This window comes from Lepidochelys kempii, chromosome 6, assembly GCF_965140265.1.
Source record: "Lepidochelys kempii isolate rLepKem1 chromosome 6, rLepKem1.hap2, whole genome shotgun sequence".
In the NCBI taxonomy this organism is placed as follows: domain Eukaryota; kingdom Metazoa; phylum Chordata; order Testudines; family Cheloniidae; genus Lepidochelys; species Lepidochelys kempii.
Window position 1 is genome coordinate 12,459,328 of NC_133261.1, and position 26,583 is coordinate 12,485,910.

A 26,583-nucleotide genomic window follows, 5' to 3' on the forward strand; every position below is an offset into this window, starting at 1 on the left:
CAGCACCATAAGACAGGAGCACGGGATTGCTGCTTTGTTTTGTGATACAGGAGGGCCAGGGAGCAGTGGGAGTGCTAGAGGGGAAATATATAAACTCAAGGCTAATTAAGGTGTGGTTCCCTGTAGACTAGGGAAGGTGGCTGCAGGTTAATTGGAGCACCTGCAGTCAATTAAGGCCCTGTTAGGAAACTAATAAAACCCCCTGCTTCAGGCAGATGGACGAAGAGGAGGAAGGAGAGAGGACTGGAGCTTGGAGGTGTGCTATGAGACTTGGAAAATCAGAGAACTGAAATAAGGGGGACCCTACCCACTAGGGGAGGGAGACTCCCTTCCCCAGCATCTAAGGACTGCAGGTACCCCACCCAAGGGGGAAGAGGGTAAGAACCCACAGGGGTTGAGAGGGGCTGGGGCTCAGAGTGAGGAGCAAACCCAGACCCCTCCCCCACTTCCCTCCTTTACCACCTTCGACGCCCCAAGAACAGGGGCAAGGGGTGGCATCTTAGCTCCCCGCCAAGAAAAGTGTAGGACCCACCAGACTAACATCGGCCATCTTGTCACAGTTTGCACCAATGAAGGCAAAGCATGAGGGGTGAGGGCAACAAAGGCCTGCCTGGCCACATCTCAACAGCCTCCGGCATCTGCAGGAAGAGAGCCAAAGCTCCAGCTTAAGGCACCGGGGCAGATCAAGATCCTGAAAGCCTAATGGCTCAAGGATCCATCAATATCTGATGGGGTTCAACAAGAGCAGAGTTCTGCACTTCGGAAGGAAGAATCCCATGCACTGCTAGAGGCTGGGGACTGACTGGCTAAGCAGTTCTGCAGAAAAGGACCTGGGAATTATCTGGATATGAGTCAGTAGTGTGCCCTTGTTGCCAAGAAAGCCAATGGCATATTTGGCTGTATTAGTAGGAGCATTGGCAGCAGATCGAGGGAAGTGATTATTCCCCTCTATTCAGCACTGGTGAGGCCACACATGGAGTATTGCGTCCAGTTTTCGTCCCCCCACTACAGAAGGGATGTGGACAAATTGGAGAGTCCAGCAGAGGACTGGGGCACATGACTTACAAAGAGAGGCTGAGGGAACTGAGATTATTTAGTCTTCAGAAGAGAAGAGTGAGGGGGAATTTGACAGCAGCCTTCAATTACCTGAAGGGCAGTCCCAAAGAGGATGGAGCTCGGCTGTTCTCAGTGGTGGCAGATGACAGAACAAGAAGCAATGGTCTCAAGTTGCAGTGGGGGAGGTCTAGGTTAGATATTCGGAAACACTATTTCACTAGGAGGGTGGTGAAGCACTGGAATGGGTTATCTATGGAGGTGGTGGGATCTCCATCCTTAGAGGATTTTAAGGCCCGGCTTGACAAAGCCCTGGCTGGGATGATTTAGAGGGTGTTGGTCCTGCTTTGAGCAGGGGGTTGGACTAGATGACCTCCTGAGGTCGCTTCCAACCCTAATATTCTAGGATTCTGTGATAATAGGTTTCTGGGCCATACTCACCGCATCGCCTAGCCTCAGCAACAGCTGCTGTAAAATCAACAAGTCCCGGCAGATTAGAAACCGGGTGGTGGCCATCTTGCACACACCCCGGCATACCACAGTCACTGCTGTGCCACTACCATAGAGCTGAGAGAGGTTCATTCGCACGTTGAGGGGCTGAGCTGAAAGACAGGATAAGAGTGGAAGCCAAGTCAACTGCAACCCCGAAACCACTACTATCTTACTAGCCAAACTGCAAAGGTTGTGTCATACCACCTCTTTCTATTTCCACCTCTGTCTCATAGTCCATTTCCCGGATCAGCACACCAATGGCATGGATAGGGTTTCTGATCTCCTGCAGCTTACTGTGAATATCTTCCATCACATTCTCTCTGTAAGGGCAAACAAAATTCACTGGCACCAATGTATGTAATGTCAACAGACCCCCTCCATCAGTGACCCCCATAGTAAGAGATCCAGAAGTGAAATTGGTCTGACCACATATTGTGGAGGGGGAATTCCCCTCCACTGTAATAAAAAACGTCTTTTTGACCCATGAAGGCACCATACTCACGGTGAATCCACTTGCTCCTCTCCTACCCACTCTGGAGAGGAATAACTTGTACTTGGCTCAGGATACTGATGCTCCATGAGTTGGTGTGCAAGGATCATTCTAAAACCAGCTAGCTGAACCTCCCTAGCTATCTAGAGACACTTGCTTTCATGTTGTGAAGAAGACTATCCAACTCAAAATTGAAGCTCCTGTTTCTGGACACCATGGCTCAGAATTCCTCGCCACTTTAATCATCACTGGAGAGAGTTTCCAAGCATCTACAGGATTTAGGAGCACAAACCCACTGAAAGCCAATTATGACGCGTGCTCCAAAATCCTTTAAGTGCTTGGAAAATCTCCCACTACGGAGCTAGAATTCACACATCCTGAATCACACTTAGAAGACTCCGGTAAAGGGCTGTCTAAGGCTAACTCTGCACAGACAATTCGCGCATTCATCTTTTTACAAAGGATGTACGTTACACAAAGAGTTCCCTTACGTGTCATTAGCTATCAAATCTTCCAGGATCTGCTCTGCAGCCTTCTCTGGAGGCTGAAGGCGGGAGCAAGCCATTTCCATGATGAATGCCATTTCCATTGAAATAGATTCTCCAATCAGCCGAAGGCACTGGACAAGGCACACAACATCGCGAGACATCTCCAGATCTGCAGTGAAAGAACCTGACTGTACTCTCATACAAATTGTTTCAAGGCAAAACCAAGTTAGTTCAGCTCATTTCATAGGAAAGCTTCTAGCAGCAAATTTGCCCCAGCAACACAAGACTCCATCTGACTCCATAACTAACTAATTAGATAATTATAGGCTGACTACACAGAGGAGCTAAAGGTGGTAAGATATCTGTGCAGTTTTGTTTGAAAACCGGTAACAGGAAATTTCCCTTCAGCCTTCTCCAGTTACAGGAGCTGGATGAAAATAAACTGAACAAATGGGGAAAACATGCCTAGAAAATAAAAATCACAGCCAGACTTGGCCTCTCATACCTTGGCTCCATCCATTCAGAACAAGGATTCTGCATCCTTAAGCAATTTCCCAGCATCTTGTAAGGACCAGAGATAGCACATCCACAGACCTGTTTTGTCTAGAATACCAAGAACAACCCTGCAGTCTCTAATCTAATGCATTTTTAAAAACTCTTAACTAAGGAACAGGTATCTCTAATCCAGGCCCATGACACCTCCACTGGCCCAGCTGTCGGCACTGGGAAGAGTCCTATTGTACCTTCCATTAGGAAACACTTATGTTATTGCCGTCACTTGCTAACAACTGCTATAGGTAGAACTGCAAGAGGGTTTCAGTCTAAGTTCCCTGTGAGCTGCGTGGCCGCGCAACAGCCTATTTAGCTCCAGCCCCAACCTAGACCCCCCGACCCAGCCCGGACCTGTCGCGGCCGGAGCGCCCCTCCCTGAACCCAGCCCCAGCCAGACCGGCGGGGACTGGGAGAGGGGCGCCTATCCTGCAGCCCCAGCCTGGGTGTGTGGACAAGGTAGCAGAGGTGACTGATGAGATCAGACCCATAGCAGAAGATAGCCAAAAAATTCCTTCTCACTACCCACCGTAGACCTGAAGCATCCTCCTGCATCCCAAACCCCTCATCCCCGGTTCCATCCCATAGCCCACACCCCCAGCCAGAGCCCTCACCCCTAACCCCCACCCCAAACCTCTGTCCAAGCCCTGAGCCCCGTCTTACACTCCGAACCCCTTGGCTCCACCCCACCTCATGAATTTTATTATGTGCACCGATATGAAGGTGATGTGTCTCACACAGCCTCCATACTGGGGCATATAACAAAATTCATTCCACACATGGGTGGGAAAAATTAGAGGGAACACTGGTTTCAGTTATAAACCACTGTTGCGCTTAAAAGCTTTCAGAAAATCATCACTACTGATAAAACTTTCATCCCTGATTTGTCCCCTAAAGGTGACTTTAAATATTTGAGAAAAAAATTGAACGTTAGCAATTTGAAACAAGCAAGGGGTAAGACTGCTAGGTTGGTGGGAATTCCTTGGATTTCCTGAGCGTCCAGCTTTGCTTCTCTGAATGCACTGAAGCTTTAGTGTCTGTGAAATCTGAATTTGGGCAGCAGGCAAAATAATTTAAATTCAAGGCAAATGAATATGGATGTGTGGTAACACAATGTTACAGTTTCCCAGTTCATCACCAGCACATGCATAAGTGGACACTGAGCTAGAACTTTGGCTCGGCCAGGTTGCACATCATGGAATATTTTCTATTCCTGTTTTTCTGGTTAAATATGTAGCTCAACATGTATTCCAAGACACACACAAGGCAAGCTGTTGCATAGACAATATTACAATTAGAACAGCAGCTTTTACATTCCAGAACTTTCAGGGGTTGTAAAGGTGAAACCTGAACATCACATAGGCACCGTTTCAATGTAAATACACAGAATACAAAAAAAAACCACATTAAAAGAAATTAAGCCTACATCAGACAATGTCAGAATGAAAGTTGCCAAAGTAGGTAAGAAACAAACGTTCATTCTGACCTGTGAACCCAGCCTATCAATGACAGCTCATAAAAGAAGGTAAAGTGAAGAGCCCAGCAGAGTGGTACAAACCAGACGTTTTAAAGTTGATTTTTGGGGAGAAGGGGTCTTCAAGGCCCTTGGTGGTCAAAAATGGCTAAGGCACAAGGCCAGGATGATGATGATGATAATATAGGAATGCTTCCTTCTATTACGTCACCACATGTTTTGACTGGGTATTTTTAACAGGACAAGACTGCCACTTTTTCCTGGACATGGATCTCCTGGGCATTACTTGGCAACTTGCAGGAAAAGGAGCAGCTTAGAGGACAGGGCATGATCTTTGTAATCACAGCTGCCACCACACCATTAGGACTTCCTTACCCTAATCCTAAGGGGCACAACCCAAGCAGACCAGGCTACAGAGAGGGACCCAGATGACATCTCTATCAGGTTAAGCTGAACCCCGACCACACCTGGGACGTGAATCCAACTTTTGGGCATTGGAAGCCAGTAAGAGGTGTTCAAAGAGGCTGCATCCCCAGAGATAGCAAAGCATGCGCCCAGCGCTGGGGGCTATGTTATGCACTGACTGAAGGTTAGAATTCCACTCTTTGATTTTCTTGAACTAAGTCACAGCAACATTTTATCCTTAACGCACGCACAAGTGGTTTTCAAGTCTCCAGGCTTTCCAAAAGGGAATCTACCACTAGGTTGAGGCTAAGCAGGGGAAGTTTCAACCCAGACAGCTTCAGAAAGATCTGAGCATGTAAAAAAAGAGGATTAGCATGGAAACGTCTACATCCTTAACTACAGAGCTTGTGACACGCATGCTGGAATTTCCTCTAGAGTGGAACAACTTCCCCAACTTCCCTCCCCTTTACCATCAAAGATAGTGCTGTCATCCTCAGTCAACAGATGCTCATCAGGCAACAGATACAGATGATCCACCAGGGAACAGGGCACAAGGAAAGACAGGAATCCCTGGGAAAGTGAAAGATACAACCCTCGTTCAAGTCTCAGTTAGGAAAATGCCCTGGAATCACTTAAGGAACTCCAATGGTAACTCACTACATTCAGACTAGACCGGGGTGGGCAAACTTTTTGGCCTGAGGGCCACATCTGGGTGGGGAAATTGTATGCAGGACCATGAATATAAGCCTGGGGCAGGGGGTTGGGATGCAGGAGGGGTGCAGGGTGCAGCAGATGGCTCAGGGCAGTGGGTTGGGGTGCAGGAGGGGGTGCAGGGTGCGGGCTCTGGCCCGGCGCAGCTTACTTGAAGTGGCTCCGGGGTGGCAATGGTATGTAGCGGGGCTAAGGCAGGCTCCCTCGTGGGCTGGATCCGGCTCACAGGCCGTAGTTTGCCCTCCCCTGGACTAGACCAATGCAAAGTGTCTACAGCATAGAGCAGCTCCTGCTTTGTGCCTCACCTTTTTTAGCAGGCACACCATGTTAGTATATGGATTCAGGTGGAGAGCAAGAGGGCATGAAAGTGCTTCTTGGTACTGAAGGCAGCAGGCATAGAACTTGGACCAGAACTCAACCTGTAACTGTCGAAACTCTTCCTGGGAGAATTCGTATTCAGTTACGCTGCCCTGGAGCTGGGGGAAACACAGCAGGATATCAGGTCAGCAATTGACTCCCCAAAGATGGGGATTCATTTTTTTATATATATATATATATATATATATATATATATATATATATATATATATATATATATATACACACACACACACACACACATACATAAAATCCATCAAAGAACCTGTGTCACAGAAAGGTTAGCATTGCACAGCTAGGCATTCAAACTTCAGGGAATGCCAGTTATAGCTACACACGTAACTCTGGTTCTGTCCTCTAGAGAGTATGTATTACCTACGCCAGCTAATTACGTGGCAACATATTTTGAAAACACCAACACTGTTTTTCCCACACTTTTAGATACAGATATGTTGCACCCTCTACTACCGAATATTTTGGAGCGTGAGCCAGACAAGGGTCCAAGAGGGCCACTTCTATCATCCTAGATACAAAGCTATGAGGTGGTGTTAACACTCAGGGTATACAGCAATTACTTAAGGACAAAAATCCTTACAAGTACGTGGTGGGTTAATAGACCACCATTAGACCGAGACCAGGAAAAAGGACAGCAACTACTTGATTTTTCCTTTAACTAGACTATTTTTGAAGGTTCCAGTAAGCACCTTTCCAACCAGGTGCGCTTTCTATAAAAAGCAGAGCTATTTTATAAGGGTTTTAGTTGTTTCCCCAATGATGCTTAAGGGTCTTTCACCAAGGGAAAGAAAACAGGCCGCAGAAGAGCAGCAAATGGACTTGCCTTCCACTCACTCCCTCCCGCCTGCCTGCTGGTCTCTCCTCAGCAGCAGCACTGAAGTGAGGCCTCCCTGAGGTGCTCAGAGGAGCCGCGGTGGGTGAAGACAGGAATTGCAACAGAGAAAAACCTGGCACCATTGTCACTATACAAAGTGCTCTCTGACTTACAATGTAAACAGACTCTAAAGGAAAAAGGAAGTGCAGCTCACTTTGGCACACCTAAAACCAGTGGGGGGAGCAGGGAGAATGGTGAACCCCTGGAGAAAGAGGAATAGTTAAGAGATGGGGAAGTAGTGAGAAGGAATTTTTGTTTAAAATGATGCAACTGCTTTGAGGCTAGCAGGGAGGAAAGTTAGGCCATGGGTCATCTGTGGATTTAGCTTTTAATTCTACCTGAGGTGCTAAGATACCACAGTGATGACTGTCGTCATAAAACACTCAGTGGAAACCTCACCTCGTTTTCCACAGCTATGGTCACCTCTTTTTTCAGCTCATCCCAGGTCAGATCCATGATTCTCTCTCCTCCTCGGGAAAAGATCTACAAAAACATTACAGGAAACTTCCATTTTGAAGCACTAGCCACAAACCTGTCTAACCAACAGCACAACGTGAAGATGTAGAACAGAGGAGTAACATCACTCACTGCAGAGAACTGTAGCTAGGCAGAGGCAGCCAAGATACACCAGAGCAAAGGGATAGTTGGCATTACGAGAGGGTTATGCACTTCACTGTTTATGGATGCCAGGCTGTACGCTCATCCCGACCCTTTGCCCCCAATACAAGGGAGGGACTGGCCGTAGCGGGGGTCCAGAGGCCCACAAGAGGGGCGGGCCAGAGTGGAGGAAAGGGGCTTCCAGCAGCCTGACCTGCATTAAAATCAGGCCCATACATCGCCCATTGGGTGCTGCAGGCACAGCAGGCTTTCTGGTGCTCTAAACCCGAGGTCACTGCCTCCCTCAGATCCACAGCGACCCTGCTTTCCTGCCTCCCCCTGGATCCACAGTCTACAGACTCATTGTATGAGTTAGTGGAATCAGGCTTTTCCAACGTTCACCAAACCCACTGACACCTGGAACGTTCCCAGACCTGAAATTGATGCGATGCCGATTTCGTTACAGACAGTGCATCTCCAGGGAAGTGAGCACAGGGCTTTGCTGAGCTCGGCCCATGAGCTCCATCACAGAAGCTACACTGAGTCAAGAGCAAGCCCAGCGGGCAGCTCACCAGGTCCTGCCCGAAGGGAGAACCAGGGTGGTGTCCTCAGAGGCGATAAGGTGCACACCAGGGGCCTGATTCTCCACTGTCACACCAGTGACTTAAATGCAGTCAGACCAGCATAAAACTGGGGAGACGGAGACTCCGAGCCCAGCGCTGCCCACCAGTGTCTCCATCAGAGAATTACGGAGCAGCAGCAGCAACACTGCATTCGCTTCAACCCCTGGCCCTTCCTCCTCCTGCACCCTCCAGTCCACGAGCTCGCCAGCGCCCGCTGCTGCCCAAACCTTTCCCCTCCTCCCTCAGCTCTGGGGTTAACGCTCCTCGCACCACACGCCGCCCACTCCACCAAGCCCAGCTTGGCTCACACCTAGTATTCATTTCTCCCACTGCTGGTCCTGAGCCGCAGAAAGTTCAGCAGGAAACCCCCAGCCCATGTGGCTATCTTCTGCTATGGGTCTGATCTCATCAGTCACCTCTGCTACCTTGTCCACGCACCCAGCCCTCCCTGACTCAGGCCAGCAAGCCGTCACTATCATTTCACACCTCTGGCTCCTTCCTAAACTGTCCCTGCACTAGCTTCTTGGTAGTGAAGACTAGATCCGGCATGACCTTCCACTCCCCCTGTTCTCCCATCTCAGCATCCTTTGCTGCACCCCAGACCCTGCCCTTGAAACCTCCTGCCTGCTCTTTTTCCCGCTCCTCCATCGTCTTCTGGCCCTACCGACTGCCACCCTCGCTCTCACCCTTGCCTTCTCCTCAGGCTCTTTTCTCTTCATATACCTACATGTTCTTGTATGCCCCCATCCACAGGACCCAAGCCTGGGCCCTCCTTGCCCTCTCCTTGAAACACACTGGGCAGGCTGCATACAGCCACTGTATAAACGTCCTCATCTCAGAGTGTTCTTCAGTCACCACGCCCAACCTCCACCCTTTCCAGTTCATAGAAACGGCTCTCGCCACTCTTCCTGGCTCAGCACCCTTGGGACCTTTCACTATTATACCCTTCTTCCTCCTGCCACTGCCTGTACCTTGTCGTGTTATGTTCACGGGGAGAACTAAAGCACCTCAGGACAGGGAGCTTTCATTTGTCTGTAGCACATCAAGTACACCTATGACACTGTATAAACACAAACGCAGCTTTTGCAGGCCCAGATGTTCTCTTTTACTGATACCTGGTCAGTTCAGGTGAAGGGAGGCTGTCAAGTAGCAAGTTATGCCTCCCTCTCCAGCCCATAAGCAAACATTAGACTTGTTTAAGGGCTGCTCTAATTTATGGTGACTGGTCTCTGTGGGGCCTTACGCCAACGGATGGCACGCAGGCCAGCTGAGAGTTCTCCTCCTCTACTGGTCCACATTCACTTTGTGCAGCCAGAAGTGGCACAAAGTGGCTGGAACTGAGGAAGCACAAACTGATTGTTTGCTAACCTGTAGAGCTTTGAGTAGAGCAGCATTTGTGAACCGACCAGGCATGAAGAGAGACTCCAAATAAGTTTCCTGTGAAAGAACAAAATGGTAATTCAGAGCACATTTATGCAAAATGATGCAGGCTTCTAATTACAGTTCATCATTCTAGAAATCTCTTCTGCAGGAGCCTGCTAACAGGTGGCACTATAAATTGCAGGATACTGGCCTTTCAATGGTTTATTGCAAAAGGACTGACAATCTGAAACCCAGTATAGATGGTCTAGTCTCTCAGAATGAGGTAAGTCACCCCCAGAATGAAAAGCAGCCAGACACACTCTGCAGGGATGAACTCTGCAGCTAACAACCTGAAAGGAGACTGCAAAGAAGTGGCTATCTTTCCTGTTCATGGGGGCAGAAGGCAGCACAGCTCCTTAGTGCTGGTAAAACTGAGGGTTTGGTTTCATAGCACCCCTTAGAATTCCAGCATCCTCTAGAATGCAACACCCCCTCTTTCCATCCCACCTGTATCGTGTGCAATGAGGAGCAAGGAGCACCTTCAGGCTACCATCTCTAATTCCTACTCCCCTTCCCATGGCACTGGCAATTCCTGTGCTCCCTTCAGTCCCATTAACGCCTCTCCTCCCAGATCACCGTTCCAGACCTGAGGAATTCACTTTCTTCCTTTCAATTGCCAACTGCCCTAATTCACAGTAAAATCCCTTCCTGTATCAAATTCCAACTCATCCTCCCCTCTTCAGAGTTTTATACAACTCTGCCCGCAGCCCTCTTTTCCACCTCCTCAGGCCTCATCACATCCACTAAGTAGCTTAATGCTTCTGCTCTCTCACCCCATCCGCTCCTCATTCCTACTCAAGCTGGAAATCCATGTTTGCTCTAGTCTCTCAATCTGACTTCTTCACAGCTCCTGCCATCAGAAGCAGCCATCCCGTATCCCTCTGCTCACGGATGTCAAGCTGTTTACAAATCTCATCTTGAAAGACTTTCTCCCTTGCTTATAACAATTTCTGTTCCTCCTCAGCTACTGGTCTTGTGGCCAGTTTAAGTGTTTTACACCACTGTAATGTATGCTATGTGTCTGTTGTCTCATTTAATTCTGTGAAGCTTTAAAGATACCGTTTCTATAAAGGACAACATACAAAATAAAGTTATATTGCATTCACTGATCTGTCCCAATGGTCTTTCTATTTCGGTTTCCTGCAGCAAAAGATAGAAAGGAACCTAGGGACACAGCCCAAGTTACTTCTGGTAGGTATTGTATTGTCCACTCACCCTAGGGTCTTGGTCATCTCTAATATTCACTTCCTCTTCTGGCAGAGATTGCACAAACACTTGGTTCCACTGGCCTGCGATATTTCTGAGGAAAAAAGAATTTCCATCAGTCATGTATGCTCAGTCACAGTGAACACTAAACTCTCTGGTAATCCTAGTCTGAAGTGAGTTCAACTATAGTATTTTCACCAATAATCACAGATATTAATTCAGTGCTGGTCCAGATGGGTCATATGGTAGGATAAGCTAAAGAAAGATGACTAATGACTTATGTACAAGTGCTACAACCTGTGACAAAGTGAGTCCAGACGGCTGCAGAAGGGTCTGGGGAAACAGGTATGTTAGCCCTAGAATGCTAAAGGCCCTTTTTCCTACAAGCTGGGAAGGGGTTACTTCAGGTCAAATAGGGACACCTGAGTCCAATTAAGGGCTGCCTGAAATCTGTTAAAATCTCTCAGGGTGGTGGTGGGGAGGGGAGAGGAGAGAAAGGAAACTGCTGCAAGGCTGGAGGCAGCTGGGAGATAGGCTTCTCCAGTGTGAGAGACTGCACTCCTCCCCATAGGGGAGACACCCAAAACCCAGTGCCTGTTTAGGGGAAGGACTGACACCCCAGGGCCAGTGACAGGACAACACCTGCCCCAATGAGGTGGTGAGGGAAAGGCATTCCCTTTTTCTTTTGCTGCTTTATAGACCTGTTCCCCTTCGTTTGGCAGAGGAGCACTCCTCAGACCTGCCCTGAGGTCTATCGGGAAGGCTCTGAGAAACAAAATCCGAAGAGGGAAGACAGACACTCCAGAGTGGGGGCTGATTTACCCCAGGCCCTGTCCCTGACAGAGGAGGGAGCACTAAGCCCAGCGAGGCAGAAGGGGTGCCTTGCCACAATCCTTATTTCTGTTTACTCTGCTGTCCAGTTAACCCATGGATTTATCTAGATTCTTATCCCAAGCCCATCATTGTGATATCATGCTGAGCTCTCCCTTTGTTTTACTGACATGTATGTAGAGATGGGCTGATTCTGAAACTCTGCCCAGTTAGAATAGCAGATTCATGTGCCTAAAGGGAAGCAGGGCACTTGTAAATCATTTTACCCAAGTATTTCAGTCAGTCCAGGGGCCCAGATACAGTGTCTACTTGTCCACCTACTTGTCGGGGAGAGGAATAGCTCAGTGGTTTGAGCATTGGCCTGCTAAACTCAGGATTGTGAGTTCAATCCTTGAGGGAGCCATTTAGGGATCTGGGGCAAAAATTGAGGATTGGTCCTGCTTTGAGCAGGGGGTTGGACTAGATGACCTCCTGAGGTCCCTTCCAACCCTGATATTTTATGATTCTACTTGCCCACCAGCCAATGAATAAACTAATATATTTACTCGCTGGTCCTCCAAACAACTCCTACTTGCCCCAGATGAATATGTAAATGTTGGCAAAAAAGTGTGAGGAGAAAGCTGGGAGTGGCACAGATGTTCCCTGTGATCTTCTAATCATGCCAGACCTCTGAGTTCTTAACCCTGCTTTCTTGCTATCACAGCTCTAGCTGCTATAATCAAGCAGGGTTAAAAATCTAAATAACCTATGTTACAAGGAGAAAGGAGTGGACAGACGCCACGCACCCTGGGATATTAAGGAAATTAGCTAACAATGAACTGAGCACAAGTGGAGAGGAAAGGAAGCAAGTGGAGGGAAGCAAATGTAAGAATGATTTTAACAAACAATAATAGTGACCGTTGTAATTACTATCCCATGAGGTTAACCAGTAAAACAGGAGGGAGACTCACTGCTCAAAGTTGATGTATTTCACAATAGTCTGATTCTCAGCATCGTGCCACAGTGCCCAGATCTCAGCTGGTGTTAAGGCAAAATCAACAAGCGTCTCCTAGTTGAAAAAGACAGCATGGAGACTTGATTAACACGCCGAAAATGCAAGTGTTGTTTAAAGTTAGCTCTCAGTGGGTACAAGTGCATAAGCCAGAGAAACATGTAATGTTATTTTGTTTCATTCACAGGAGCAAATCCAGATCCTGTTTATTCTTACTGAAAGTCTGCAAGCTTATATCTGATTTATGGATCTGTACTCTTCTTCCAGTGAGACTCTGCCCACTACTAGTTTTGTGCCCCACCCTCCCTCCCCAAGGAGTGTAGCATTGGCACTCACCTGAGAGGTGAATAGGGAGGATATGTGATCAAGACTATAGCGGTTACTCTCAGTGCTCACCAGCTGGAAGACACAGAACTGCACACACACAAGGTAAGTCAGTGGCCGGAAAAGAGCCATCCTAATTAAAATAAAGATGCTATCAAAGTGACACAGTGAAACTGTTCTACTCAGGTTCCTGTCCCATGCCCATCACAGCGTTATCCAAGCACCTGATACTGAGGTACTCTGTTTTGAATCTTATGACTGAAAGAACTAGTGTCAAGTAGTTCAAGCCAGTGCATACTATACTAAAATGCAACTGTCTCACTCAGAGATGCTGCACGCGCACGCTGAGAGCTGTGCCACTCCACTCTGAAACCCCAAGCACTCGGATTGGCTAAGATTCCAATCTGCACAATGACTATTTTTTCTAAACTGTGTAGTGAAGGTGTAAACCCAGGAGCTGCCAAAGTTAAAGTGACACATTCAACTAAAGATATTTGGTGCAGGCGATAAGGGACCTGCCAATCCATACTCCCTGAGGGCCACATTCTGCTTGCAATTACAACCATGAATGAGTGTGCTATGTAAACAGCGAGCACAGAAATAATTTAAAATATACTCATGCTGGGTTCTAGAGTGTTCACAAAAGGAAACTGGTTGACACTATATATATATATATCTGTTCTCTTCATTTCTGTTCTAGCAAGATGTTTAAAAATAAATGCTGCATCCCTGCCTCATTCACCATGAACTGAATAAGGCAGGGCTCCTACAGAGATTATTGTATAGGAACATAAGTAAAGACTATCAAGATGCATATAACCCCAGGGCCCAGAGTTAATGCTGTTGGATCAGTTACACACTTTTGGTGGCTTTACTTTACAGCCTTACAGTTTAACTCCTGGGTACTTGGTTGTTGGGAATCACCTAGATGCCTTTTTATCAAAGTACCTCCCCAGCCCCACCAGAACATCAAATGTGAAACCAGTTTGTGCATCGTTTTATGCACCCTGAGCATGCCGTTTGCGATGGTGCTTGGCTCTAAGCACTTAGTATGCAAATTCTGCACACTTTCAACAGTTAAACACGGAGTGAACGAAGTAGGGCTTCCTGCTCACCTTAGTTACGCATGTCTGCGCAGCCCTGATTTACACAGCTGGAAAGTAGCTTCCCCACACACAACAGTAGCTCACTGAAACTCCCATCTTGAATTATTTGAAAACCTCCACAACTGGGCTAAATCAAAACCAGCCTCTCTGAGACCCTTTGCCCCAAGATTTATCACTACATCAAACCTCAAATTTCCGCTCCCGACTCACTTCAGATTTTAAAAAGCAGTGCGAGAATTTGTTATAAGGGTAACGTTGCTCCACTCTACCCATTCTCAAAAGCAAATCCCTTTTCTCTTCCTCCATTTCCTGAACAGCAGACCCACTGGTAGACACCAAACATGGAAAGTTCTACTCCCAAAGCAAAGACGCGTGAGCATCTTGCAAAGTGTTTTGGAATGAGAAACACTATTCAGCAGATATTATTCCGTGCAGTGCATGTTGGCAAATGCTCTCTTTACTATTATGTGCAACCCTATACAAAACTGGGAGCATCCCAATAATTCACTGTCTTTGCCTATAAGAGAAGTCTTGAAGGTTCTGGTCATTTTGTACCTGTCCTCGCTTGGGTGCATGCATATAAACACCAAGGTAGAGCCCCAGTGACTGCGAATAGGCCAGCCGCAATCGATGTCCCATTCCAGCAGCGAGCCTCAGGTCCTTATTCACAGGCACGAACTCCAGCAGCTCAGCTACCATCAGACACATTTGGTCCTGCCCAGAACAAAGACAGCAGACAAGCAGCACAAAGGAAGGTTAGGTGCTTCAGCTTTTCCACCTCCTGTCCTTTAATATACAAGTCCAGCAGCAGTTCCCCACCTTCTCTCGAACCACACCTTACCCTGGGCTAGCCCCAGGTCCATTTTTCCCCTTTATTCTCTTCCCCCCCATACCTGTTTTCCTTTTCATTGCTTTCCCCTGGGTGTGCCATTTCTGCTCCCCTAGTTGCTGCTCCTTCCTTCTTCCCTTCACTTACACGAAGGCTACACCTTGCCCTGTGACACTTTGGGAGGGAGAGAGACACTCTGGCAGCTGAACTGCCTGTTGTGAATGCAAACACAAAGCTTGTGCTGCTTGTTGGGCCTGCAGCCCTATGTTTGAGCATTCCTGTAGCTAGGGACTGCCAGGAAGGAATGTTGGTTTCAAGAAACTACCCACTGCTGAACTGACAGAAGCATATTAACAGTGGAGAATCAGAGCGGATCCAGTGTCGCGCAGCTTTCCCCACTCTGCATATGGCTGCTCTTCTCTATCTGGTTCCCCCTTCCCCAGACTAGGCTGGTATCTCCTCAAGGTGGGGAACCCTGCTTTAATAGCTATGTTACATCCTCAAATGCTATTAAGAGATTTCTAGTCTTTTAGACTTGTCTCCCTCGCAGCCTTCTGAGGAGCCATGCATTTAAACACCAGTCTGCACCGATCCATTCTCCAGGTAAACCGAAGCAATATGCATGGCCTATACAACTATCTGAAACACACTTCATTTGTTTTGCTCTCCTGATCTTGCCTCTGACTGAGCGTGTGCTCTGAAAGACCAGGAGGGGGCCTGCACAGTAAAACTGCAATCCAATCCCCCCTGAACCATTCAAACTAACTGAGAGTATGTGGGCTCAGGGAATTGGTGCTTGGATATGATGCTCAGAGTGAGTTGTGTTCAGCAAGCTGGTGCACTCAGTCAAGTTCTCTGGTGGACAGGTAGCCCCGTTACAAGACACATTCCTGTTAGTCGTCTCAGGAAAGGGCAAGGACTGAGTTAGCATAGAGATCCAAGTATCTTCCCCCACTAGAAGTGGTCCTAGACACCATGGTAAGGCAGTGCAGTAAGCTTGCTAACTTGTTGCCCGCACTGCTACCTATGTTTGAAGACTTCACTATGTCTAGAAATCATACAATTTCCAAGTAAAATATTAATAGGAGACAAGACTTGACCATTTCTTTGTGTTCCCTGAAATCCTGCTACTCAACAAACTCACGGCCAGTCCATGGAGCATCAGTTTAGCCAAGTCTCAGAATCAACAGCCCATCCTCTGTCTCACAGCACCTCGATATCATCTACGTGATGTGACAACCCCATCTGCAGAGCAAATTACAACCCAAAACACTCACTCACTTTGTAAGACCACATCCTGAGTTTGTGATCCTGGCAGAGTGCGAACAGGAAGGCATCATGCTCGAGACAGTGAACAGAGAGGCTGACAGGAAGGTCTGAAGGGCCTTGGTCACCTCTGAAAACACAAGAAGTCATTCAGAAGGATTTCATTAAGTATTCACTGCACTGAGGGGAGCAAATCTCTGTGCACACAAGACAGACAATGAGCTCCCTGTCACAAGGGGCTTAAAGCGTAACAGGTGAATAATTACTCAGATTCAAAGGTCAGAGGGGACTGTTGTGATCATCTAATCTGACCTCTTGGATAACACAGGACAGAACTTCCCTGAAATAATGCCTGGAGCAGAGCTTTCAGAAATGCATCCAATCTTGATTTAAAAAAATGTCAGCAATGGAGAATCCACCACAACCTTGGTAAATTGTTCCAATGGTTAATTACTCTCATTATTCAAAATTTACACCTTATTTCCAGTCTGAATTTATCTAGCTTCAACTTCCACTCTCGGGATGGTGTTAGGCCTTTCTCTGCTAGATTGAATAACCCACTATTAAATATTTATTCCTTACGTAGGTTCTTAGTCTGTGATCAACGCACCCCTTAAACTTCTCTTTGCTAAGTTAATAGAATGAGCTGCTTGGATCTATCGCTATAAGGTAGGTTTTCCAATCACTTAATCGTTCTCGTGGCTCTTCTCTGCCCTTCTCCAATGTATCAACATCCTTGAAGTGTTGGACACAGAATTCTAGCAGCAGTCACACCCGTGTCAAACACAGAGTTAAAATAACCTCTCTGCTCCTATGCGAGATCCCCCTAATTATGTATCCAAGGAGCACATTCAGCCTTTTGGCCACAGTTGCACTGAGAGCTCATGTTCAGCTGATTATCAATCCCTCCAAGAAAAAAGATAAAAATAAAATAAAATCTATCCTGGGAAGCAATGACTCTGAAAGAGAGTCCCCCATCCTAAGTGTGGCCTACATTCTTTGTTCCTAGACATATACATTTAGCCTTATTAAAACACACATTATTTGCTTGTACCAAGTTTACCAAGAGATCCAGTTTGCTCTGCATCAGTGACCTGGCCTCTTCAAATTTTTGTGTCACTTGAAAACTTTCAGTGATGATTTTATATTTTCTTTCATTGTTATAAAGTGTTATAGGGTAAAGCCAAGAAATGATCCCTGAAGGACCCCATTAGAAACACACATCTTCGATGATTTCCTGTTTACAGTTACATTTTGATGCCTATCAGTTAGCTAGCTTTTAATCCATTTAATTGTGCCATGTTAATTTTATATCACTGTAGCTTTTTAATCAAAATGTCATGTTATGCGGTCAGACCACGGGGGGGGGGGGGGGGGGGGGAGAGTGTGCAAACTGAGGACAGTAACAAGTTACTTAGAACATTTGACTCCTCTCTCCTCAAAAAGTCACCTGAACTTGCTGATTACCACCCAGTTTCTAACTGTCCCCCTTTGGTGAAGATCACAAGGATGCATGCAGGCAGCATTTTAGCACAACATACGTTTCAGGAATCCTTGACATGGGAAAGTGTTACTAGTTGTACTGACAATCTCCCCATGTGGGGAAACATTTATTCTGACAGCAGGCTGGCTAATCTAATGAGGAGGGCTTTAAACTAGGTTCACCGGGGGAAGGAGACCAAAGCCCTGAGGTAAGTGGGGATGTGGAATACCGGGAGGAAGCACGAGCAGGAGCGCGTGAGGCTCCTGCCTCATACTAAGAAAGCAGGACAAACAGCAAATTATCTCAAGTGCCTATACACAAATGCAAGAAGCCTGGGAAACAAGCAGGAAGAACTGGAAGTCCTGGCACAGCCGAGGAATTATGATGTGATTGGAATAACAGAGATTTGGTGGGATAACTCACATGACTAGAGTACTGTCATGGATGGATAGAAACTGTTCAGGAAGGACAGGCAGGGCAGAAAAGGTGGGGGAGTTGCATTGTATGTAAGAGAGCAGTATGACTGCTCAGAGCTCCAATATGAAACTGCAGAAAAACCTGAGAGTCTCTGGATTGAGTTTAGAAGTGTGAGCACAAGGGTGCTGTCATGGTGGGAGTCTGCTATAGACCACCGGACCAGGGGGATGAGGTGGACGAGGCTTTCTTCCGGCAACTAATGGAAGTTACTAGATCACAGGCCCTGGTTCTCATGGGAGACTTCAATCACCCTGCTATCTGCTGGGAGAGCAATACAGCAGTGCACACTCAATCCAGGAAGTTTTTGGAAAGTGTAGGGGACAATTTCCTGGTGCAAGTGCTGGAGGAACCATCTAGGGGCAGAGCTCTTCTTGACCTGCTGCTCACAAACCAGGAAGAATTAGTAGGGAAAGCAAAAGTGGATGGGAACCTGGGAGACAGTGACCCTGAGATGGTCGAATTCAGGGTCCTGACACAAGGAAGAAAGGAGAGCAGCAGAATACGGACCCTGGACTTAAGAAAAGCAGACTTTGACTCCCTCCGGGAACTGATGGGCAGGATCCCCTGGGAGAATAACATGAGGGAGAAAGGAGTCCAGGAGAGCTGGCTGTATTTTCAAGAATCCTTATTGAGGTTACAGGGACAAACCATCCCCATGTGTAGAAAGAATAGTAAATATGGCAGGCAACCAGCTTGGCTTAACAGTGAAATCCTTGCTGATCTTAAACACAAAAAGAAGCTTAAAAGAAGTGGAAGATTGGACAAATGACCAGGGAAGAGTATAAAAATATTGCTCGGGCATGCAGGAATGAAATCAGGAAGGCCAAATCACACCTGGAGTTGCAGCTAGCAAGAGATGTTAAGAGTAACAAGAAGTGTTTCTTCAGGTATGTTAGCAACAAGAAGAAAGTCAAGGAAAGTGTGGGCCCCTTACTGAATGAGGGAGGCAACCTAGTGACAGAGGATGTGGAAAAAGCTAATGTACTCAATGCTTTTTTTGCCTCTGTCTTCACAAACAAGGTCAGCTCCCAGACTACTGCACTGGGCAGCACAGCATGGGGAGGGGTGACCAGCCCTCTGTGGAGAAAGAAGTGGTTTGGGACTATTTAGAAAAGCTGGACAAGCACAAGTCCATGGGGCCGGATGCGCTGCACCCGAGAGTGCTAAAGGAGTTGGCAGATGTGATTGCAGAGCCATTGGCCATTATCTTTGAAAACTCAAGGTGATCGGGGGAGGTCCTGGACGACTGGAAAAAGGCTAATGTAGTGCCCATCTTTAAAAAAAGGGAAGGAGGAGGATCCTGGGAACTACAGGCCAGTCAGCCTCACCTCAGTCCCTGGAAAAATCATGGAGCAAGTCCTCAAGGAATCAATTTTGAAGCACTTAGAGGAGAGGAAAGTGATCAGGAACAATCAGCATGGATTCACCAAGGGCAAGTCATGCCTGACTAACCTAATTGCCTGCTAGGCTGAGATAACTGGCTCTGTGTATGAGGGAAAAGCAGTGGACCTGTTATTCCTTGACTTTAGCAAAGTTTTTGATACCGTCTCCCACAGTATTCTTGCCAGCAAGTTTAAGAAGGATGGGCTGGATGAATGGACTATAAGGTGGATAGAAAGCTGGCTAGATCATCAGGCTCAACGGGTAGTGATCAATGGCTCCATGTCTAGTTGGCAGCCGGTATCAAGTGGAGTGCCCCAAGGGTCGGTCCTGGGGCCGGTTTTGTTCAATATCTTCATTAATGATCTGGAGGATGGCGTGGACTGCACCTTCAGCAAGTTTGCAGACGACACTAAACTGGGAGGAGAAGTAGATACCCTGAAGGGTAGGGATAGGATACAGAGGGCCCTAGACAAATTAGAGGATTGGGCCAAAAGAAATCTGATGAGGTTCAACAAGGACAAGTGCAGAGTCCTGCACTTAGGATGGAAGAATCCAATGCACCGCTACAGACTGGGGACCAAATGGCTAGGCAGCAGTTCTGCAGAAAAGGACCTAGGGGTTACAGTGGACAAGAAGCTGGATACGAGTCAACAGCGTGCCCTTGTTGCCAAGAAGGCTAACCGCATTTTGGGCTGTATAAGCAGGCGCATTGCCAGCAGATCGAGGGATGTGATCGTTCCCCTCTATTCGGCATTGGTGAGGCCTCATCTGGAGTACTGTGTCCAGTTTTGGTCCCCACACTACAAGAAGGATGTGGAAAAATTAGAAAGAGTCCAGCAGAGGGCAACAAAAATGATTAGGCAGCTGGAGCACATGATTTATGAGGAGAGGCTGAGGGAACTGGGATTATTTAGTCTGCAGAAGAGAAGAGTGAGGGGGGTATTTGATAGCTGCTTTCAACTACCTGAAAGGGGGTTCCAAAGAGGATGGATCCAGACTGTTCTCAGTGGTACCAGGTGACAGAACAAGGAGTAATGGTCTCAAGTTGCAGTGGGGGAGGTTTAGGTTGGATATTAGGAAAAACTTTTTCACTAGGAGGGTGGTGAAGCACTGGAATGGGTTACCTAGTGAGGTGGTGGATTCTCCTTCCATCCCTAGCCGAGATGATTTAGTTGGGGATTGGTCCTGCTTTGATCAGGGGGCTGGACTAGATGACCTCCTGAGGTCCCTTTCAACCCTGATATTCTATGAAAGTGTTATTTACTCTTTCATATAAACACAAGAACTAGGGGTCACCCAGTGAAATTAATAGGCAGCAGGTTTAAAACAATCATAAGGAAGTATTTCTTCACACAGCACTGTGGAACTCGTTGCCTGGGGATGTTGTGAAGGCCAACTGGTTCAAAAAAAAAAAAAAAAAGAAAAGGAGTACTTGTGGCACCTTAGAGACTAACCAATTTATTAGAGCATAAGCTTTCGTGAGCTACAGCTCACTTCCTCAGATGCATATCGTGGAAACTGCAGCAGACTTTATATATACACAGAGAATATGAACCAATACCTCCTCCCACCCCACTGTCCTGCTGGTAATAGCTTATCTAAAGTGATCATCAGGTGGGCCATTTCCAGCACAAATCCAGGTTTTCTCACCCTCCACCCCCCCACACAAATTCACTCTCCTGCTGGTGATAGCCCATCCAAAGTGACAACTCTTTACACAATGTGCATGACAATCAAGTTGGGCTATTTCCTGCACAAATCCAGGTTCTCTCACATCCCCCCCACCCCCATACACACACAAACTCACTCTCCTGCTGGTAATAGCTCATCCAAACTGACCACTCTTCAAGTTAAAATCCAAGTTAAACCAGAACATCTGGGGGGGGGGGGGGTAGGAAAAAACAAGAGGAAACAGGCTACCTTGCATAATGACTTAGCCACTCCAAGTCTCTATTTAAGCCTAAATTAATAGTATCCAATTTGCAAATGAATTCCAATTCAGCAGTTTCTCGCTGGAGTCTGGATTTGAAGTTTTTTTGTTTTAAGATAGCGACCTTCATGTCTGTGATTGCGTGACCAGAGAGATTGAAGTGTTCTCCGACTGGTTTATGAATGTTATAATTCTTGACATCTGATTTGTGTCCATTTTAAAGAATGAGAAGTTCATGGAGAATAGGTCCATCAGTAGCTAGTGCATGTCCCTAAGCTTCTGACTGCCAGAAGCTGGGACTGGACAACAGGGGATGGATCATTTGATAATTGCCCTGTTCTGTTCATTCCCTTTGAAGCATCTGGCAGTGGCCACTGTCAGAAGGCAGACTACTGGGCTAGATGGACCATTGGTCTGACCCAGTATGGAGAGTCTTATGTTCTTATGAAAGTCAAGGCAGGAGGAAGCATTTTGAACTGGTCAGATCCATATTGGCTCCCTAAATTATGGGGAGCTTCCCACTGGTTGTCAAAGTAATCTGAGGTCTTACTGGACTCGTCACCGCTTTCAGATGCCCACAGAGTAGCAGTGGCTAGGAACACCTTGTCTTGTCTTCAGCTACCCAATAGATTTCACCTATTATGCACAAATATGGACCACGGTGATCGATGTATCTGTCACCATTAGATTTCTGGGAAGAGAGCATACTCGGAATTTTTAATCTGCACTGGCTGCCAAACCCACTCCTGTGTAAAAGTCCAGGGGCCAGTTACTAAATGTAACATTCATGGAGATCTCAGCCACACAGATCTAGAGGCAGCTCAGTAAAATGGACAAAGCCAGCTCCTCACTCCTGATCCCAATTTTGTCACTGTGCCTTGCTGTGTGGCCTACAGCAAGTTCCTAACCTCTTTTTAAAAGTGCTATTTACATGCTGAGCATTACTCCTGAAGTGTGCTTGTCTACCTTTGAATTTATCTGAATACAATCCATGTGCTTCCATACGGAGGGTTAAAAGAGACAATCCTATGTGTCACATGACAACACTAACCTGATAGCAGTTGGCATCCAACCTGTAAGCAAACGTTGCATCACAGAGCTCTGCTTCAGCTCCACAACTGAAACTATCCCTGAAAAAAAATGAAAATGAAACTGCTGAGCAATGTGCAGAATATCATTTGCTGCTTCAATGGGCCTGAATTATCATGCATTTTGGGAGTAAGATTACAATAAGCACCCGAGGCAAAATCAAGATCAATGGAAGCCCAAAACTGAAATAGGGAGGGATGCTGCAGGTCAGGACCGAGAGGCACTGACAAAGCCAAGAGGGGGAGCGTGAAGCCTGTACGCTATATCTGGATCCAGACCAGTATTAATCTAATCATGGTCATCCTTCACTATGTATCACCTTCTATACCAGCATGAAATGGCTGTTTTTGCATAGGCAGGACAATTGGTGAAGGTGTGAGAAACACTAGCGGGTGCTTTATAAATACATACTCATGGTTACATACTCTACTCCCAACTCTTACCATGCACATCATGAGGAGGTAGCTTGAGGACAAATATTCCTCCTGAAGCAGATGGCAGAGCAAAGAGAGCCTCCCCATCACTGCTAAGCCAAGCCGCTGAAGCAGTGGAATTAGAGGCCAGTCCAGGAATGGAGGGGATCATGTGGTAGTTTGAAGGGTCCCTAAAATTAACTTTTCCAATATCTGTAAATACAGACTGCATTTGGCCCTCTGTTATCAGCTCCTGTTAGAGAAAGAAAAAAAGAGTCCAGGTCCCAAGAACACACAGAACTGTTAAGACTAGATACACAAAAATGGAACTGCCAAAGGAATGACAAACGCATGATCGCCACTACTCCTGGCTTTTACTTACTGAGAAAAGATCTTTTGATGCAAATTCTCTGGTCACCTAAACTTCGCTCTTTCCCTTATTTTTAGCTGGGAAGGGCTGACCATTTAAGAGTGGATCTCAAAGTGTAAGTGGATTAGATAACTGATTTATTGGTGGACCTACTCTCCCTCCCAGATACCTGCCAAGATCTTGATAACACTACCACATTCCTGCACAAGTGCTTTGCATCCCACAAAATAATTAGAGGGTTGCACACTTCATGGCTTATGTAGGCCCAGCTATACACCCAGCTGGGCCCCTCACCCCGACTCTGGCCATGCCCAGCTGGGAGGGCCTGTCCATGGCCAGAGTTGGAAGGCAAGAGACTCACTAACCCTAACCCAAATGTCACCCTAACTCTGAAGTCATTGCCTCACACCACTGTATCCAGAGTGACTCTGCTCCCCTGCCACAGGCCTCTGTGAAGTGACTATCTCACCTCTACATCACAAGCGATCAACTGTGGATTTTACTGAAAATTGGGCTTTTCCAGTTTTCCGTTTTCACCAACATTAATAGGGTTCTGCCCTTTGATGTCTAGAACACCTCCAGAATTTTTGGCATTGATCATATGCAGTTTTCAAAAATTATCAAATTTCAGACTGAAATAAGGCAGACATTTTTATCAGTGAGCGTAACTAACCATTGGAACAATTTACCAAGCTTGTGGTGGATTCTCCATCACTGGCAATTTTTAAATCAAGATTGGATGTTTTTCTAAAAGCTCTGCTCTAGGAATTATTTGGGGGAAGTTATCTGGCCTGTGTTATCCAGGAGGTCAGACAAGATGACCATAATAGACCCTTCTGGTCTCTGAGTATAGCATAGGGCCTCACTTCACTTGGCCAGTGATCTGGGATCGTTTGGTTTGGGAACTAAGAATGTGTGTCATATCTGTAAAGGCATCTCAACCAGAAAAATTTGGGAATCATAGTTGCACAAGTGACTATACACATGGAGTCTTTGGGATCTAAAGAGAGATGCCCTGAGCTTGCACTCCTGCTCTGCATCTCTTGAAATGGTAATGGTCACAGATTTCAAGCAACTTAGGCCCCAGTGTTCAAGTTCCCATGGATCTGGGTGCCTAGCTCCCTAGGAGCCTCTGAAAATCCTAATCTTAGTATTCAAAAAGCAAATTAGCAGAGACATATATTACATATGTACATGCAATATCCAGTGTAGTATCTGCACCATTATTTCAGCAGGTTTGTATCCTAAAAGATGCTCTAAACTAGTTTTTAAAAATACAAAAAATGCTAGGTGGGGAAACTACAGGTTTCAGATCACTTTCCACCAAAGCTTGTTCCAATGATCCATGCCACAGCTATGTTTATGCCAAGACCAATCTTTGATTCTAAAAGATAATTCTAGTAAACTAGCTATAAATTATTTTCTTGAAACAAGTACACAATTATTTCCACCCAGACTACTTACACTCCTGTACATGCGAGCAGGGTGTGGCAGGACCAGACGGTGCACAGTCTGATTGGTTACAATCAAGATGACGACAAGATTCTGTGTCTCACACACATGTACTCCTCCGGGTAAGAGGCTACAATTCTGGATTTTGAGCCGAATGGCATTATTCAGGAGGTTTATATCCAGAGACTCCTCCACCAGCTCCAAAGTGTCTCCAGAAGTGGTCCTGAAAAAGTAAAAAAAGCTTTTTATGTTGACGATTGTGAGGCCTCTCAGGTCGGCAGTGATCAACACAAGACAGGTTTAGACTCACAGGGCAGGTCTACACTGGAGTGGCACCACTGCAGCGCTGCAGTGAAGACGCTACCTACCCAACAGGAGGGCTTCTCCAATCCACATAGATACTCCACCTCCCAGGGAGGCCATAGCGAGGTTGATGGGACCTAGTGCTGTCTTCACCAGGAGTAGTGTCAGTTTAACTGCATTGCTCAGGGGTATGGATCTGTCACACCCCTGAGCAACATAGTTATACTGACCTAATTTCCTAGTGTCAACCTGGCCATAGACTCTGCAGCAGGCAAAGGTATCCTGCTACAGGGAGCCATGGGCTTGCTCCCACTAACTGTTACTCAGGACCCGCACGCAGCAGTCCATCCCATTCAGAAAAGCACTTGGACACATGCTCAAATCTAATCCACTGACTTTAAAGGGACACCTTGCACTGAACTGGCATCTCACCACCCGCGCACACAGCCCCCCCCGGCAGGGGAAGAGCAGCCCGATACCCTGGCCTCCCCCTAGCCCAGGGGCAATACTCGCCATGGGGCAGGCAATTCACACCCCAGGGCAGGGGCAACACGGGGTGTGCCTGGCAGAGTCCCCGATACCCAGGCGCTCCCCCCACACCTACCAGTGGATGAAGCGGTTCCTGGTGACCGACACCAGCTGGGCGCTCTCCTGGTAGCAGAACCCGCCAGCGCTGTCGGCGTAGCGCCCGGCCCCGGGGCCCACGCTGGCACCTACGGGGACGGGAAGGGGGGTGGGGTGAGCGCGGGCAAGGCGGGGATCCGGGAGGGGGGACGGGGCAGCCCTCAGGGCTGGGGGCCTCAAGGGCGGGCTGGCGGCAGGGGCAGCCCGAGGGGGCGTGCCGCGGGGGACAGGCAGGGTGGCCCGGGGACGTGAGGGGGTCCCTAGGGCGGGGCCGGGAAGGCCAGGCGGGGAGAGGAGTCCCGGAGGCGGGGAGAGGAGTCCCGGGGGCGGGGCAGGGCGGGGGGGGGGAGGGGAGGGGAGGGGAGGGGTCCCGGCACCTGGCGGGCTCAGCGCGAGCTCCCGGACCCGGCGGCGCGGGCCGCGCTCGGCCCCGCTCAGCTCCAGGCAGCTCCGCTCGGCCAGCGCCGCCGCCATTTTCCCTTCCCGCGCGCCGCGCCGCGCGGCCCCACGGGAAGCCGGGGACGGGACCGAGGCGCGAGGGGGCGGGGCCACGCCCCCAGCGCGGCCGCCGCCCGAGAACGCGGCGGGTCCCGCCGGCGCGTTCGGCCAATGGCGCGCGGCGTCCCCCACGTGGCTGCCCCGCAGGCGTCGCCCCAGCCCCGCCCGCCGCACAGGCAGCGGGCCAGCGCGCGCACGCGGCCCGCCCCCGCCCCCGCGCGAGCCAGCTGCAGCGTGGTCGGGGTCCCGCGCTCTGGGTGAAGGTGCGAGCGATCAAGGGCCAGGGGAACATGCTTCACGCCCCGTAGCAATAACGAGGCTGATCCGTGAATAAAAAGCTGGTCACGGTCCGTTCAAAACGCAGCTGGGGGCCTGCGGTCGCCTATCGACTACCCCGACTTACCGCCGGCGGGGGGCGGCAGGGAGGCGACTTGCAG

At 47.9% G+C, this 26,583-nt stretch overlaps 1 protein-coding gene across 3 annotated transcripts in view; it reads right to left on the reverse strand.

The window, feature by feature from the left end:
• The window catches only part of NUP160 (nucleoporin 160), a 57,052-nt gene extending 30,911 nt beyond the window's left edge, over window positions 1-26,141 (reverse strand). For 2 of the 3 annotated variants that reach the window (XM_073346699.1, XM_073346696.1), the window contains exons 1-17: window positions 26,026-26,141; window positions 25,629-25,737; window positions 24,734-24,944; window positions 22,930-23,152; window positions 22,449-22,527; window positions 16,140-16,254; window positions 14,585-14,743; window positions 12,936-13,013; window positions 12,559-12,656; window positions 10,787-10,871; window positions 9,518-9,586; window positions 7,329-7,412; window positions 5,968-6,138; window positions 5,422-5,521; window positions 2,527-2,692; window positions 1,747-1,865; window positions 1,495-1,655 (exon numbers count right to left, since the gene is read on the reverse strand). In XM_073346699.1, the coding sequence (XP_073202800.1) occupies window positions 1,495-1,655; window positions 1,747-1,865; window positions 2,527-2,692; window positions 5,422-5,521; window positions 5,968-6,138; window positions 7,329-7,412; window positions 9,518-9,586; window positions 10,787-10,871; window positions 12,559-12,656; window positions 12,936-13,013; window positions 14,585-14,743; window positions 16,140-16,254; window positions 22,449-22,527; window positions 22,930-23,152; window positions 24,734-24,944; window positions 25,629-25,737; window positions 26,026-26,122 (2,124 nt within the window). In that variant the 5' untranslated portion in view covers window positions 26,123-26,141. The remainder of the gene's footprint in view (window positions 1-1,494; window positions 1,656-1,746; window positions 1,866-2,526; window positions 2,693-5,421; window positions 5,522-5,967; window positions 6,139-7,328; window positions 7,413-9,517; window positions 9,587-10,786; window positions 10,872-12,558; window positions 12,657-12,935; window positions 13,014-14,584; window positions 14,744-16,139; window positions 16,255-22,448; window positions 22,528-22,929; window positions 23,153-24,733; window positions 24,945-25,628; window positions 25,738-26,025) is intronic. The other variant, XM_073346698.1, reaches the window with a different exon arrangement.
• Window positions 26,142-26,583: the final 442 nt, after the last annotated feature.